This window comes from Chelonus insularis, unplaced genomic scaffold (genome assembly GCF_013357705.1).
Source record: "Chelonus insularis isolate UGA/USDA-ARS -01 unplaced genomic scaffold, ASM1335770v1 contig_93_pilon, whole genome shotgun sequence".
NCBI classification, from domain to species: Eukaryota; Metazoa; Arthropoda; class Insecta; order Hymenoptera; family Braconidae; genus Chelonus; species Chelonus insularis.
Window position 1 is genome coordinate 1,160,037 of NW_023276782.1, and position 15,238 is coordinate 1,175,274.

General features: G+C 28.7%; 2 protein-coding genes across 5 annotated transcripts; both read left to right on the plus strand.

The window, feature by feature from the left end:
* Nucleotides 1–6,295: 6,295 nt before the first annotated feature.
* On the plus strand, nt 6,296–15,232 carry Nrx-IV (neurexin-4). 4 transcript variants are annotated; one of them, XM_035092132.1, is made up of 10 exons: nt 6,296–6,470; nt 6,881–6,976; nt 9,562–9,758; nt 10,355–10,496; nt 10,584–10,954; nt 11,027–11,368; nt 11,440–11,911; nt 12,008–12,337; nt 12,517–12,822; nt 13,318–15,232. In XM_035092132.1, exons 1-10 carry the CDS (start codon nt 6,404–6,406, stop codon nt 14,796–14,798), a joined length of 3,804 nt encoding a protein of 1,267 aa, XP_034948023.1. In that variant the 5' UTR covers nt 6,296–6,403; the 3' UTR covers nt 14,799–15,232. The 4 variants fall into 4 exon arrangements, with proteins under 4 accessions (XP_034948023.1, XP_034948021.1, XP_034948024.1 ...); XM_035092130.1 differs by lacking the exon at nt 9,562–9,758 and adding an exon at nt 8,790–8,986 and having other exon boundaries at nt 13,318–15,231; XM_035092133.1 differs by lacking the exons at nt 6,296–6,470; nt 9,562–9,758 and adding exons at nt 6,587–6,728; nt 8,790–8,986.
* LOC118072351 (L-aminoadipate-semialdehyde dehydrogenase-phosphopantetheinyl transferase) lies at nt 6,436–8,369 on the plus strand. The gene is made up of 3 exons (XM_035092135.1): nt 6,436–6,470; nt 6,881–6,976; nt 7,420–8,369. The coding sequence occupies exon 3, from the start codon at nt 7,444–7,446 to the stop codon at nt 8,314–8,316; it is 873 nt and encodes a 290-aa protein (XP_034948026.1). The 5' UTR covers nt 6,436–6,470; nt 6,881–6,976; nt 7,420–7,443; the 3' UTR covers nt 8,317–8,369.
* Nucleotides 15,233–15,238: the final 6 nt, after the last annotated feature.

Here is a 15,238-nt window from a genome sequence, read left to right on the forward strand (position 1 = left end):
CGTTAACAATTAATTTCCTTGTTTTCACAACTTTAAGTGGTTATTTTGTTAAGTTATAATTAATTTATTCAACATTATATAGCTTCTAAAAGTTGAGATGAATTTTAATCTCTAACTTTAGATTAAAATTAAAAAAAAAAACACTTTGACACTCAACAAAATTGATTTACTATGACCCGATCACTAGAATATGCAAGTCAATATCTATCGTAACAACGTAATCCACTTTCACTGACAGCAACACTTCGTAAACTACGGAAACAAACGCTTCACAAAAAATCCATTTTCACTGCGGTAAACTTTAAATCACGTTTTGACGCGAAAACTCCCTTTATTTCACATTTTTAAGCGATAAATATTAGTGCACCTACGTTTAATATACTAAAAGTTTATCTTCCAAATATTTTTTATATCTCACTTTAATTATTTTCTTTTCATTCAATAGAATTAAATTCTTATTCAATTAGATAAAAAAGAGCTTCAATTGAAAACTCTCAACTTCTGCTAAGAAAACCTTCTAAATTGGCTTTAAACTTGGAATTTTTATTTTTCTCCTTTTATTTCAGTCTATCTATCTTTTATTCTCAAAATGCTTTGCACGAGGGCGAAACTCGCGAACTAATGGCCATCTAAATAAAGACGATTGAAGAATATCGATGAGGTAAATTATTCTCTCTGTACTTGAGAAGTTCACAAATTTTTATTTTTTTTTCTTTTGCCTTTTGAATGCTACATTAACTTCGAAATTTAATCTCCCTCTTATTATTGAGATCTAAAGACATAATTGTCTTTGTAATAATCATCTTTTATTATAATCATAATAAAGTTAAATTAAAAATAATTCTTTCAATTTTTTCATATAAATTAACATGTTAATGAAGTGAATTATCGAAAATTCTAGAATGAAAATGCGAAAACGTTGTTATGATCGAGAAAAATACAATACATTCTCTGATAAATTTGATGAAATTTAATATAAATCAACGTTTATCATCAACTGATCCAATTGAATAATTTAATTCGGCAGAATATTTAATAAAGCCAGATTACTCTTATTGAAATTTTAATCTTCCATTTTATTTCATCGCTTATTGCTCTATATCTCATGATTATTCTTCAATTTCCAAGAATTCCTATAATCTCAATAAAATAATCAATTAATTATTTGAAAAAAAAAATTTTTTTCAACATCTAAAAATAGTTAATCGACATAATAAATAATTTCTAATATTTATTTATATAATTTTATATTTTTTTACGAGATTTAATGGAATAAAATCTCCTGTTTAAGTACTTGAGCGATCAGTTATATGTCCGTCGATAGCAGTAGGTCGAATGCGTTCAATATATCGTGGAGCTAGTAGTACTTCATTGTCCAGAAACACTTTAGCCCGTCCATTATTGCTGAGTCTACCGTTCCATTTAACCAATGCTTTCTCACGGCATTTATTTTTTTCATATATTTTTTATTTTTATTTTCAATTAATAAAATTAAATTTCGCTAATTTATTTAACTACTACTGTATATTCAAAAGTTAGTAAAGTTTATTAAATAATTCATCAATCAACTAGAAAAGATTTATTTTAGGGGTAAAAATCAAAAATTAAAATTTATTGTAGACAAACTGATGGTGAATACTTTTGCAAGGTAAATATGATGTTTGTGCGAGTTATAACGAATTTTTTTTCCTCAAGTTTTTATAAATTTTGAACAAGTATTTTTCTTGGAATAAAACTTTTTATTAGGTCAACAAAATCACACGATATTTGTTTTTCATTCGAATGAATCCATTCAAGATTTACCTTCCACATTTGCAAGTACAAAAATCGATACTAGTGTTATATTTTTTTCCCTCTTCTTCTATTTTATAACTTATCGTTTGTATTAAAAGTATATTAAACAACATAATAAATCAAATATGCAATATATCATACAATAATGAAGCATAAAATTTTTCTCATAAAAATAAGTTTCTATCTAACATTTTATATTAGGATTGAATTACTGATAAAATAACAGCTCTTACTAATTTAAAGCGAGCTTGAAAAAAGAGTCTTTCCATAACTAATTCATTAAATTCACTCGAGAATTTTTAGTGAAGGTTCTATTTTAATTTTAATGATAATTGTTCAAGCATAATTTTTTTATTCAGTCAGATGGTTGTCAAATTGAAATAAATTATTATTTATTTGTTAAATTTAATTAAATATAATTAATAATGCATGTTTATTAAATTTTATGTATCTTTTCAATTGAAAAATAGAATAGTAGTATTTGATTCACACTGATAATACCAATAGGACCTTATCAGATGAAACACTAGACATAACTGACCGATGTAACTATTTTTCCGAATAATTTTAACATAATTCTTTACAGGAAGTTATAGAAATATTTCTCAATGAGAGATGTGAAATAAAATTGTGAGATGAATAATGATACTAGAAATCTGTGGTCCTTGTGCACAAACCTCGTCCAGCTGGTTATAAAAGTACTTGAGAGATGATATATTTCGAGGTGCAACGCGCGTAACCAGCACATAACCATGAGTAATATTTTATAACAGTTTCTTTTTCTATACCCCGACCTACTTTGACGTCATACTATTAGAATAATTTTTCGTAAACACCCTTTTTAGATTATTTAAAATTATTAAAAATTTAAATTTAAATAAATCCTTTTTCTTTCATTCATTTTTTATATCTATAGAATATGAAAAATATTTCTTTTACTGACATATTCAAATAATCCTTAAATAATTTGTCTATAAAGAATGGAAAATCATTTGGGAATTTTCCAACGACGCGTGCTTTTCTCAGAAAATTTAATATCAAGCACACGTGCTCACGTAAAAGACGAGCCAATTGATTTTATTCTCTTCCAATATCTCGATCGTTTATTCCCAAAAATAAACGCGTAATTTTGTCATAAAATTCAAACTGAAAATGTATTTATTGATAGATATGATGAGTTAGAGTTACACAAATCGAAGACAAAATTGTAAATTTCATTTTTATCAGGATACTCCATAAATGTAGCTATTTCGAGGATTCATGACCCATACATTAGTGTGGGAATTGAAACTACTACTAAAAGAATAGTGTAAAAATGACTTATTACCCAAATAAAACTCTGTTATTATTCATTAAATAATAATGAGTTATAAAAAATTTAATATATTATGTTACAGTAGAAGTGATCATTTTAATACCACATTTTTTTCTTGCAAAATATTCACTTAAGTATTCATTAAAAAATAATTATTAAAATATATATCTAATAAAATTGATACAAAGAAATATTGATTTTATGATGAACAAGCTGTTTTAAATTATATAATCTTCATCTTTTTATGAAACTTCAATTTTAAGATCTTCCTAAGTATCAGCTTTAAAAACTTAGATAATAGAAAGCAAAGTGATAATAAATTTTTTTTTCATTATATAAAACCGGATTTATATTTCTATTGATTAATTATTCATAAAATAATTACTGGAGAACGGAATAATTATGAGAAAAGTCAAAACTCAATTTAAATGAAAATCTTAGTTGAGATTTTGATGAATATACCATCTTTACAATCTTGTTCTAAAAATGACATTCAAAAATATACTAAAAAAAAAAGAAAAATTCATATAAATGAAACGTCTAACATGGAAACTAGCAGAAAGGAAGATAGAGCAAAAGTTTGCAGGAAATTTGAAAGACACAAGACGCACAGGGATGTATAAATCACAGTACCAAGTTTCTACAAAACTTTTTGCTCCATTGGGTGATCTCACAATTGAAGAAAATCGCTTTAATTCCACTGAGAATTTCCGTAAGAAATCAAAACATCCAATTGAAAGACAATTGATAGAAAGCTATAAAAAGACAATAATAGTTAACACTAAAAATAACTTCTACATTTCAATTATTGTCGAATTTTTTAATTATACCTATCCTTGAAAAATTGGAATTTTAAGCTTTGATATTAATAAAGCATATTTTAACAAAGAAGTTGTTATAATAATAACCACAAAGCAAAATATCTCGTATTGAAAGAAAAAGAGAGTGTTACTTTGTTATCTCTCGTTCTGTATAACACTCCTACTCTACTACTAAGTTGCTTTTCACGCTGAATAGATAGTATATTATAACTATATAGCTCTCGTGTGCATCAAAAGCATTATCCTTTACGATGCTCAGTAGCCTTATGATATCCTAGGATATTTTCTACCAAGCAAAAGATCGAACAAAGCTTTTCTGTTATTGTTAAATACTCTTGGTTTCACAATTTATAGTCACACAATCAAGAGCACTTTTACTTTTTACTCCACTATGTTTGTATTCAACTAATTTGAGTTTACCTTCCGACAACTCAAAAATAATTTTTTTGTTATCTTACTTAATCTTTTTTTTCCTTGTACCAAGCTCTTGTTTTTTTTAAAAATATTTACTTAGAAACATAATCCACATTGTTAACAAACTCATTTCGGTAATACATTTTTTTACCAAGTAGATTAATTTAAAATCGGTTTTTTCATCAGTAAACCGAAGAGTTCATTGAATTATTTTTATGATTTTTTTAACAATCGATCAAAGTTGACATAATTATCAATTATTTTTTAGAGAAATTTTTTAATAACGTTGGATCAGCTAATCCTTATTTAACTGATGTATTTTTTGGGTCGTCGTAATGACTTTGTATTTTATTTTTAATTATTGACAAGAATAGTTTGACTTACCAATTCATTTTTCTCCTCTATTCTCTTGAAATTCAGACAATGAATCCATTTGATGTAAAATCAGCACAAAAAGACCTGTAAACAAAATATTCTCAATCAAATAATTAACACATATTTGGCTGACATAAATCAATATTGTACTCATTAAATATTATTTATCAAAATGCGTGCTAGAATTATTTCAGATCAATAACACACAATGAAATTTTCAATCAACCAAATTTCCAAATTCGTTTGAAATATTCATGATCAACAATCTTGTTTAAATGAAATATCATGTCAATTGTAACAATGAATTGTAGTTATATAACAATCAAGCAATGTTTGTTCAGAATTTCGTATTATATTATAATTGTATATCGAATAATGATTGTCAGTTCACTGATGATAAGTACACTTGATTTATGTGCATCTATTTATCCCTAAACTTTTTCAAATTTATTTATATCATTCTAGTTTTTATTTCCCATCAAGTATTAAATTAATGAAATCTAGATATCAAAAAAATGAATAATGGAAGTTGTGGGACAAAAATGTCCCGAATTATTACCTATGAGTGAAAAAAATAGCATCACGTTCCAGACGGTCAAGATGGTCCATACCAAGCACTAATTTCTGAATGAGTGAAATATATTTTTTCTCAACAGTTGTATATCAAATGATACGACAATGTAAAGTAAGAAAACGTGAAAAATGACACTTCATTTTTCTTAGATATAAGATAAAAAACATCTTTTAAAAAAATAAAAACGTGATTGATACGAAAAGAACAATATCACCAAGATGGTATTTGATTCTTATGAATAGCCATTTAACAACTTTAAACTTGGCAAGTTTTCTTCCAAACTCTCGTAAATAAGTTTTCCCCACAACGATTAAAGTATTGATGAATTCAATGTACTCGTTCAAACTTTAATAAACAACTATTTTAATCATTCGATTTAGAAAAAAAAAAATGGAGTCAATAAATTTTTTTTGTACTCCAATAATGGCCATTAGAACAGTTAATTTACGGGTATTAATTTAATAACCTCATTGAAATGTCATAAAAGGTTGATTATCGTATCTTGATTATTATTACCATTATATTGAAAAAAAATTTAATATTGCTATGCTATGTTGTCACGTTTAATTAATAAATAATGAGAAAAATGTTTGGCCGGCTTCACTGTTTGGTTAACTGCGTAGTCGCAAATAACGCAAATGGTTCGTTTTACAGTTTTTTAAAAGTATAACTGTAATTAAAATTATCAATTACTAAAAAAGATATTGTAAATTGTCCTGTACAAATAAACATTTACACGGTTCCTACTAAAAAGTATTTTTTTGAGAAAATATTTACTGGTCGTTCGACTCGACGCTTCTCCGGCTTGCATCTACTTCGATTGTGACCGTTTTTTTTTCTCAGAATTCTGGCTTTCCCTCCAATTTTTTTCCCTAGGAATTACTGTTCAATCGATAAACGTTCGACCGTCGATAAAAAAATTTTCAATCCGCATGTCAGATGGCGTTGTATGGTTATGCTAAGATAAATCTATCCCTTTCTTTATCAGAAGCCATTTCTACATTTACGTTACATAGTGTGTATAGTTGTGTCATAAGATTGTCGAGGATTTTTTTAGTGACGCGTACTTTTTTGAAAATTTTTAAACCAATAATATTATCAAGAAATGTCATGATGAATAATTTATTGTGCTTTGGATTATTATTGACGGCATTTGCCGTTGAAAAAATAGTAGCATGTAAGTTTGAAAATTGCAATTTTTATTCTACTTTAAATTTCATGTTGTCTCACACATATTTGAAGTATGACTCTTCACTGACCAAGCCCATTTTCTCATCATGGCGTTGATATAACTAATTATTCAACACTTTTGCTCTCATTTCTGTCTTTAAACAATTTTTATTACTAATATTGAATCTTTATGACTGACTATATACATTCTCTAAAATAGGACAACGATTTATGGATCAAACAGTTTATTTCTGTTACAGCGCAAGTAAATTATCTTCGAAAATTGATGATGTTGTCATGCATAAAGATTTATATTTGTTTACCATCGAATTATTTTACTAATTCATTATTCGATTTATTTATAATTGTGTGAAAACCATCAGATGATTAACTAATAATTAATACGCTTATTTCCAGATGATTATGATTGTAATACTCCGTTACTTTACAAAGCTCAATTAAAAGCTACATCATATACCAAAGGCGGTGAACCTTCAGAAGCTAAACTTTACGGTAAATTAATTGATTTTTAGCTGATATTTTTATTGTTCATTTTTTCAAGCTTCAATCAACAGTAATATTTAGAATGCAAAGTGTTACTCTATTTTTTGTTATTATTATATTATTTGCTTGTATGTTTCAATTGAGTAGGAAACACCTTTTTAAATTATGCTTACGTATAGAGTAAAATTATTCCTACTGTTAAAAGTAAAATAAAAATTAATGACCCTACTGACTACTGACTTGCAGTACAATCATCAATATATTTAATATTTCATAGATAAATTGATTTTAAATTTGTCATCATCTAGATTTTAAAAATTGCATAATGATTCGCAAAAATATTTATTCTGAGCTAAAAAGAAAAATCGATTGAAAGCAAAATAAATATTACTAGAAAAATTAGCATGAATCAGTAATCTACAATAAAAATAAGGGAAATATGTCTTCTTTAGGTGACAGTTAATGAAAAAAAACGAATGATAAAAAACATTAGTAATATAATAACTAAGATGACTCACACCAGTGCACGATGGTCGTTTAATTGGTCTGAATGGACTCCAACTGAGAAAGAGTTTCAGTTCGCAGTAGCCTGCTTGCAATTAGATGAAAAAGAACGAATTGGGAGATTTGTTTTCAAAAAAGATGTAAAAGCCTCGCTTATAGGCAGGTTAATGATGAAAAAATTTATCAATGAATATGCAAATATTCCTTACAATGAAATCCTACTCACAAAAGATGAGAACAATCGACCCATGCTTCAACATCCATCTCAATTGGTTGATTTTAATGTGTCTCATCAAGGAAATTATACGGTGTTTGCTGGAGAGCTTGGAAATTTGAAGATAGGCGTTGATGTAATGAAACGTGAATACTCTGGTGGAAAATCTCTATCAGAATTTTTTAGAATTATGAATCGTAATTTTACTATTAATGAATGGACTGAAATCAAAGGACCACCAGGCACTTCAGAATCTGAACAAATTGCTATGTTTGTTAGACATTGGGCCTTAAAAGAAAGTTACAGTAAAGCTCTTGGGTGTGGAATTACAGTAGATTTAGACAGTTTAGATTTTAGAACAACGTCGAAACTTAAGGAGCAAGAAGTGATTGATGATACAGTTTTAGAAATAAAAGGAGTTCTTCAAGACTGGATTTTTGAAGAAACTTTAATTGATAGTGAACATTGTGTGGCTGTCACTTTACCAAAAAATATAAAAAGTGAATCTAGGAAAAAAACATTTGAAAGACTTGATTTTAATCAATTAATGGCAAATGCAGTACCTATTTTTGAATGTGATCGTGATTTTTGTAAATCATATTTTAGTAAAGATGAAAAACCAATTTTATAATGATTGTATGCAATTGTCAGTGGTCATTTACAAATTTCAAAATAAAAACGAGTTTATTTGAAATACTTTTCAGTATTGACATTATTTGTTTGAAACATATTTTATTTTCTTTCCAAATAATTGGATTGCATGAATAAAAAGTTTTCATAAAACAAATATTTGTTAAATGTTTTTCGAAAACTGGTGTAAACAATAATCTTATTGTTTCCCATGCAATCTCTACATTTATTAATTTACTCTCGTGCTTTTGATATCTACAGTTGGATGGTAGCTCTTTCATTACTCTATCTATAAAATTGTTTATTTATTTATTCAAGTTTGTCCATTTATTACATTCTACAAAATCAAATCTACCTTCTACTTTTTGAGCAGATAAAATAAAATTTAAAATCAATTACTGAAAGAAATTTTTTTAATTCAAAAAATTTGCGTAAAAAAAGTTTGAGTTGCATGGATAAGTATTATTGTGATAGGCGATAAGTCATGGACCGCTAGCAGCAATGATAATAATCAATATCTGACAATCGACCTGGGTCAGATAATGAACATATCAGGGATAGTCACCCAGGGACGTGACAATCATGGTCAATATGTTATGGAATACGCTATTAGCTATGGCACCAATGACCTTGACTATGTGGACTATAAAGAAGAAGAAGGCAATGTCAAGGTAAATTACTGGTTTACCAAATGCCTCATGTTTTGTCATCACGTTTGATAATTAAAAATTGATTGTAAAAAAATTAATCACTGGAAAATTATCTTAAATATATTAAATCATCATCAAATAATGCCTACCTTACCATTAACTATCTGCTCAAAAAATGTATTTGGGCTGTATTTGGGATAATGATCTAATTGTTTTGGAAACTTGGCAATTAACCACACTTTTATGTACAAATACATGTATATATTGCACATTTATTATCGTACTGTGTTAACTTGCATGCTGTTAAGTGATTTCGTAGAATAGTTTTTAATATATTTTTACTTAATAATTAGTACAAGTCATTTAATTTTAATTAGAAACGTTTGTTTTTTTAAAATGATTTTTGAATTGTAAGGTCGTTTGTAAATATTGTTCAATAGTATATGTTGATTGTTTATCAGCTGTTACATAATAATATTTCAATTGTTTATTAAAAGAAAAATTGATAAATGATGAATATATCAAAAATATTTTATCACCATTGCTTTTGCTTCTTTCTTCTCTCACAAATACGGAAACGGGGCTGGGCTTTGCAGGCGTTAGCGCGTGGAGTGCTCTTGATAGTTCTTACAATCAACATCTCATCGCGGACTTGGGATCACGATGTGAGATACGCAGCATTGCAACACGTGGCCGTGCAAATACTAACGAGTTTGTAACGGAATATATTATTGAATATTCCGATGACGGGCAAGCTTGGACTAGTTATGAGAGTCAAGAAGGCGTTGCAGAGGTATTCCATCAGTTTCGTGGATTTTAATATCGAAATTAAATATTTATTTATTTATCATATATTTATTGAATAATTATTGATACATAAAGTTTAAATTGTGAATTACTTTTCTGTGAACACATTTTTATATCACTGATACTAACAGTTTTAATTTATAACAAATAATCACTAAGCCAAGTGCACTGTTTGATTGATCAATGCACTATAGGATTAATCGCGGTTGCTTTTTGACCGTTTTAATTAATATAAGATAATTTTTTAATTAATGCATGCTAGAATAATATTGGTTAAAGTAAAATTATAATTTAAATAAAAGATTAACAGATTTATTGTTAACAATAACATCAAAATCATTTAGAATATAAATATCATTATGACATATCAATATGTTGAAAATTGCAAAACTTTTCATAAAAAATTATTACACTGATCTGTTTTTATAATTAAATTTTCATGATATAAAGATAAATAACGAATAATAATATTTTAATTAAAAAGGAATTAAATTGAATCGATAATGAAAAATAATTAATTATAGCTGTCAGTGTGATGAGAAAAATTGTTTGATTATCTTAACAAGTTATATATTTTGACAGATGTTCAAAGGTAATACAAATGGAGAATCCATAAAACTAAATAGATTTGAAGTGCCTATAATTGCTCAATGGATTCGAATAAATCCTACTCGATGGCACAACCGAATATCCATGAGAGTTGAACTCTATGGTTGTGATTATGGTAAACATAACGATAAATTTCTATTTGATTAATGCAGTTGATAGAATTCAATAATTTATTTAATTGGATTTATCCTTTATCATTCAGTTTCCGATGTCATTTCATTTAATGGAACTTCACTGGTACGAATGGATTTAGTCAGAGAGCCCATCGAAACCGATCGTCATTCCATTCGTTTTCGATTCAAAACCAACCATGCTGATGGAATTTTGATGTATTCACGTGGGACACAAGGTGATTTCATAGCAGTACAGTTACGTGACAATAAATTGTTATTAAACATCGATCTCGGCTCGGGAATCACGACTAGTTTTTCGGTTGGAAGTCTTCTTGATGACAACATGTGGCATGATGTACTCATTTCACGAAACCGAAGGAACATTGCACTCTCTGTTGATCGAGTGCTTATCAAAGGACGAATCAAAGGAGAATTTCATCGATTAGATTTAAACCGTGCGGTAAATATTAGTTATTTATCAATCAATTTGACTGTTTGACAGAATGAATTAAATTTGATTTTATTTTAACAGCTCTACCTTGGAGGAGTACCGAATAGACAGCCAGGCCTCATGGTAACTCAAAATTTCACGGGTTGTCTCGAGAACTTTTATCTAAATAAAACGAGCTTATTTCAAGAGTTGAAAAATTATGAAGCAGCATTGGGAGAACATTTACCATTTGATAGAATTAATGCAATTTACGCCTGTCCAGAACCTCCTATTGTTCCAGTGACATTTTTAACGCCAAACAGTTATGCTCGTCTACGAGGATATGAAGAATCCACCGTATTAAATGTATCTTTATCCTTTAGAACATATCAAAAAGCTGGGTTACTTGTATTCCATTCATTCCGTACTCCAGGGCACATAAAAGTAAATTTATTAACTTAATTTTGTTTTATCAATTTAAAAAAAAATGGTTATTAATATAAAATTTCTTTTAGTTATACTTGGAAAATGGAAGACTAAAAGTTGAAATAATAACCAAAGGAAATCCTGCAGCTATTTTAGATGACTTCAGTGAACAATTCAACGATGGAAAATGGCATCATGTTATTTTAACGGTTTCTAAAAACACTATTATATTAAATGTAGATGATAGACCGATGCGAACCAAGCGGTTATTAGAGATCCAAACAGGTGCATATTATTTTATTGCTGGAGGTTTAGCAGAAACTACGAAAAATGTTGGTTTTGTTGGATGTATGAGAATGATTAGCATCGATGGTAGCTACAGACTGCCAACTAATTGGAAAAGAGATGAATACGAGAACGATATTGTTTTCGATGCTTGTCAAATGTTAGATCGCTGTACTCCAAATCCATGTAAACATAATGGAATATGTACACAAACTGCTGATGAATTTGAGTGTAATTGTTCCAACACTGGTTATACGGGTGCAATTTGTCATCTGTGTAAGTTAATTAATCAATATATTTTACAAAGTAAAATTGAAATTAATTCATTTCATTTTTAGTAAGTTTAATCATTTTAATAATTCATTAATTTAGCTCTGCATCCACTATCTTGTGAAGCATATAAAAACATGAATGCAGTCAACCAACAGGCAGACATTAAAATTGACGTGGATGGAAGTGGTCCTCTTGATCCCTTCCCAGTAACTTGCGAATTTTATGCTGATGGACGCGTAATGACTATAGTTCGACACAGCAATGAACTTTCAACACCTGTCGACGGATATGAAGAGCCCGGAAGTTTTGCACAAATTATTGAATATGATGCTGATTTTGATCAAATTGAAGCTCTTTTAAACCGCTCTATCTCTTGTCGACAGAGAATTAATTATGCCTGCAAGCAATCTCGACTTTTTAATACACCAGGTAACGACTACATAGCAAAATATAATTGTTTTTTAGAATTTTCTATTAATTTTTATTGAAGTTAAGTAGAAGCTTTATAACTTCTACATAATTAATTTTTTTAGAAAACATTATTCATTTATAACTGAAACTTTTATGAACAAAACAATTTTAATATAAACTATAAAAATTTTTTTTAGTTGACCAAAATAGTGTTTTCCAACCAAACTCTTGGTGGGTAAGCAAAAGCAATCAACAAATGGATTACTGGGGTGGTGCATTACCTGGATCGCGGAAATGTGAATGCGGTGTTTTAGGAAATTGTATTGATCCTATGAAATGGTGTAACTGTGATGCAGGACTTGAAGGATGGTATGAAGATGGTGGAGATATTACGGAAAAAGAATACCTTCCTGTTCGACAATTACGATTTGGTGATACCGGTACTGCTTTAGATGAGAAAGAAGGACGTTATACACTTGGTCCTCTTATTTGTGAAGGAGATGGTGAGTTTATTGAAAATTTATTTTTATTATTACTCTCGCACTTTTCCACTCTTGAGCTGGCACAGGGCTTTAAAATATCTATTATCAACTCAATAATACGTTTTTCTTTTTTTTAAATCAATTTTATTACTTAGTCTTATTGAAAAAACTTAGAACATAATTTAAAAAATTCTTGTGTAAGTTCAAGATTCGTTAAATGCATGATTATTTATTTGAACGTTATTATTGTTTATAAGCACCCAATACCATGGCAACCCGTGGTAAGTTACAGCTTTTTACAACTCCAATATCAGGTTTAATTATAATTTTTAACTTATTATAAAAAAATTACTAGTATTGGTTAAAGATTATCGATAATGAATATTGAGAAGTTGTTGATGTGGACTTCTAGGATCCCACGGATTTACGGCTTTTTAAATTTTCCTTTAAATGCAAAAACAAATTTTTTAAAATCAATAATAGACTTGCTAAAATTATTTTTTTTCTATTTTCCAGATCTATTCAAGAATGTAGTGACTTTCCGTATTACTGACGCAACAATAGATCTTCCAACGTTTGACATGGGACACAATGGTGACATTTACTTTGAATTTAAGACTACAATTCAAAATGCAGTTATAATACATAGCACTGGACCAGTAGATTATATTAAAATATCAATAAACAGCGGCAATCAAGTACAATTCCAATATCAAGCTGGAGGAAGTCCTTTGACAGTCAGCGTACAAACATCTTATCGTCTCGATGACAACAACTGGCATTCAGTTTCTGTCGAAAGAAACCGTAAAGAAGCTCGTATTGTTATTGATGGAGCTTTGAAAAATGAGATAAGAGAACCTCCAGGTCCAGTCCGTGCATTACATTTAACATCAGAGTTTGTCGTAGGTGCTTCAACGAAATGGCGGGACGGTTTTGTTGGATGTATTCGATCTCTTTTACTTAATGGAATACTTCAAGATCTTCGCCAATATGCGAGACGTGGAACCTATGGAATAAATGAAGGTTGTGTTGGAAAATGTGAAAGTAACCCCTGCCTTAATAATGGAACTTGTCATGAACGATACGATGGTTATAATTGTGATTGTCGTTGGACGGCATTCAAAGGTCCAATTTGCGCGGATGAAATTGGAGTTAACATGCAGCAAAACTCAATGATCCGCTACGATTTTATGGGTAATTGGAGATCGACAATCTCGGAAAATATACGAGTTGGTTTCACTACCACTAATGCAAAAGGATTTTTACTAGGATTATTTTCTAATATTTCTGGAGAATATATGACTGTTATGGTTTCTAATAGTGGACATTTAAGAGTAGTTTTTGACTTTGGTTTTGAAAGACAAGAAGTTATTTATCCATCTAAATTATTTAATTTAGCTCAATATCATGATTTAATTATTAGAAGAAAAAATTCAGGTGCTACTTTGGTACTGATTGTTGATAATAATGAGCCAAAAGAGTATCATTTTAATATCAAAACTTCTGCTGATGCTCAATTTAACAATATTCAATATATGTATATCGGCCGGAATGAGTCGATGTCGGATGGATTTATTGGATGCATTTCAAGAGTTCAATTCGATGATATTTATCCATTGAAGCTTCTTTTCCAACAGAATGGTCCAGAAAATATAAAAACTTTAGCAGGAACTGCTACAGAAGACTTTTGTGGAGTTGAACCTGTCACTCATCCACCAAATATTGTAGAAACTCGCCCACCTCCTCTTGTTGACCAAGATAAAGTGAGAGCAGCTTATAACGAGACAGATACCGCTATTTTAGGAAGTGTTTTGACTGTGATTTTAATTGCATTGATAATCATGGCGATTCTTATTGGAAGATATATGTCAAGGCATAAAGGGGAATATTTGACTCAAGAAGATAAGGGTGCTGAGCTGGCATTAGATCCAGACTCTGCTGTTGTTCATTCTGCCACAGGACATCAAGTTCAAAAGAAAAAAGAATGGTTTATTTAGATTACATTTTAATACTTAGCAATATTTTTTGGTACTTTTAACTGTGTTCGATGATTGTATGAAGTAGATTTAGTTTTCTAGTTGAATATTTTCTTCCAACATTCAAATTAATTTTTTTTTATAATTTATTTATTCAGTATTAGTTGTAATTTTTACCGTCCAAATAGCATTTTGAGTTTATTTTATTTTTAATCTATTTTTTACATAATTTTTTTATTTTTTAAAGATTTTTTGTTTACTTACTAGCTAAAATTAAAAAAATTATTTTAAATTTTATTTTAATTTTCTTCTACTTTTCATAATCAACTTACTCGTAGTATTTAGTCCGTATGAACAAATAATTCTTAAAATAAATACTTATAGTTGGAATAACTTAATTAAATAAAAAATTGTATATATGCCATTTTTATATGCGAAAAACTCCATAAATAATTGAATAA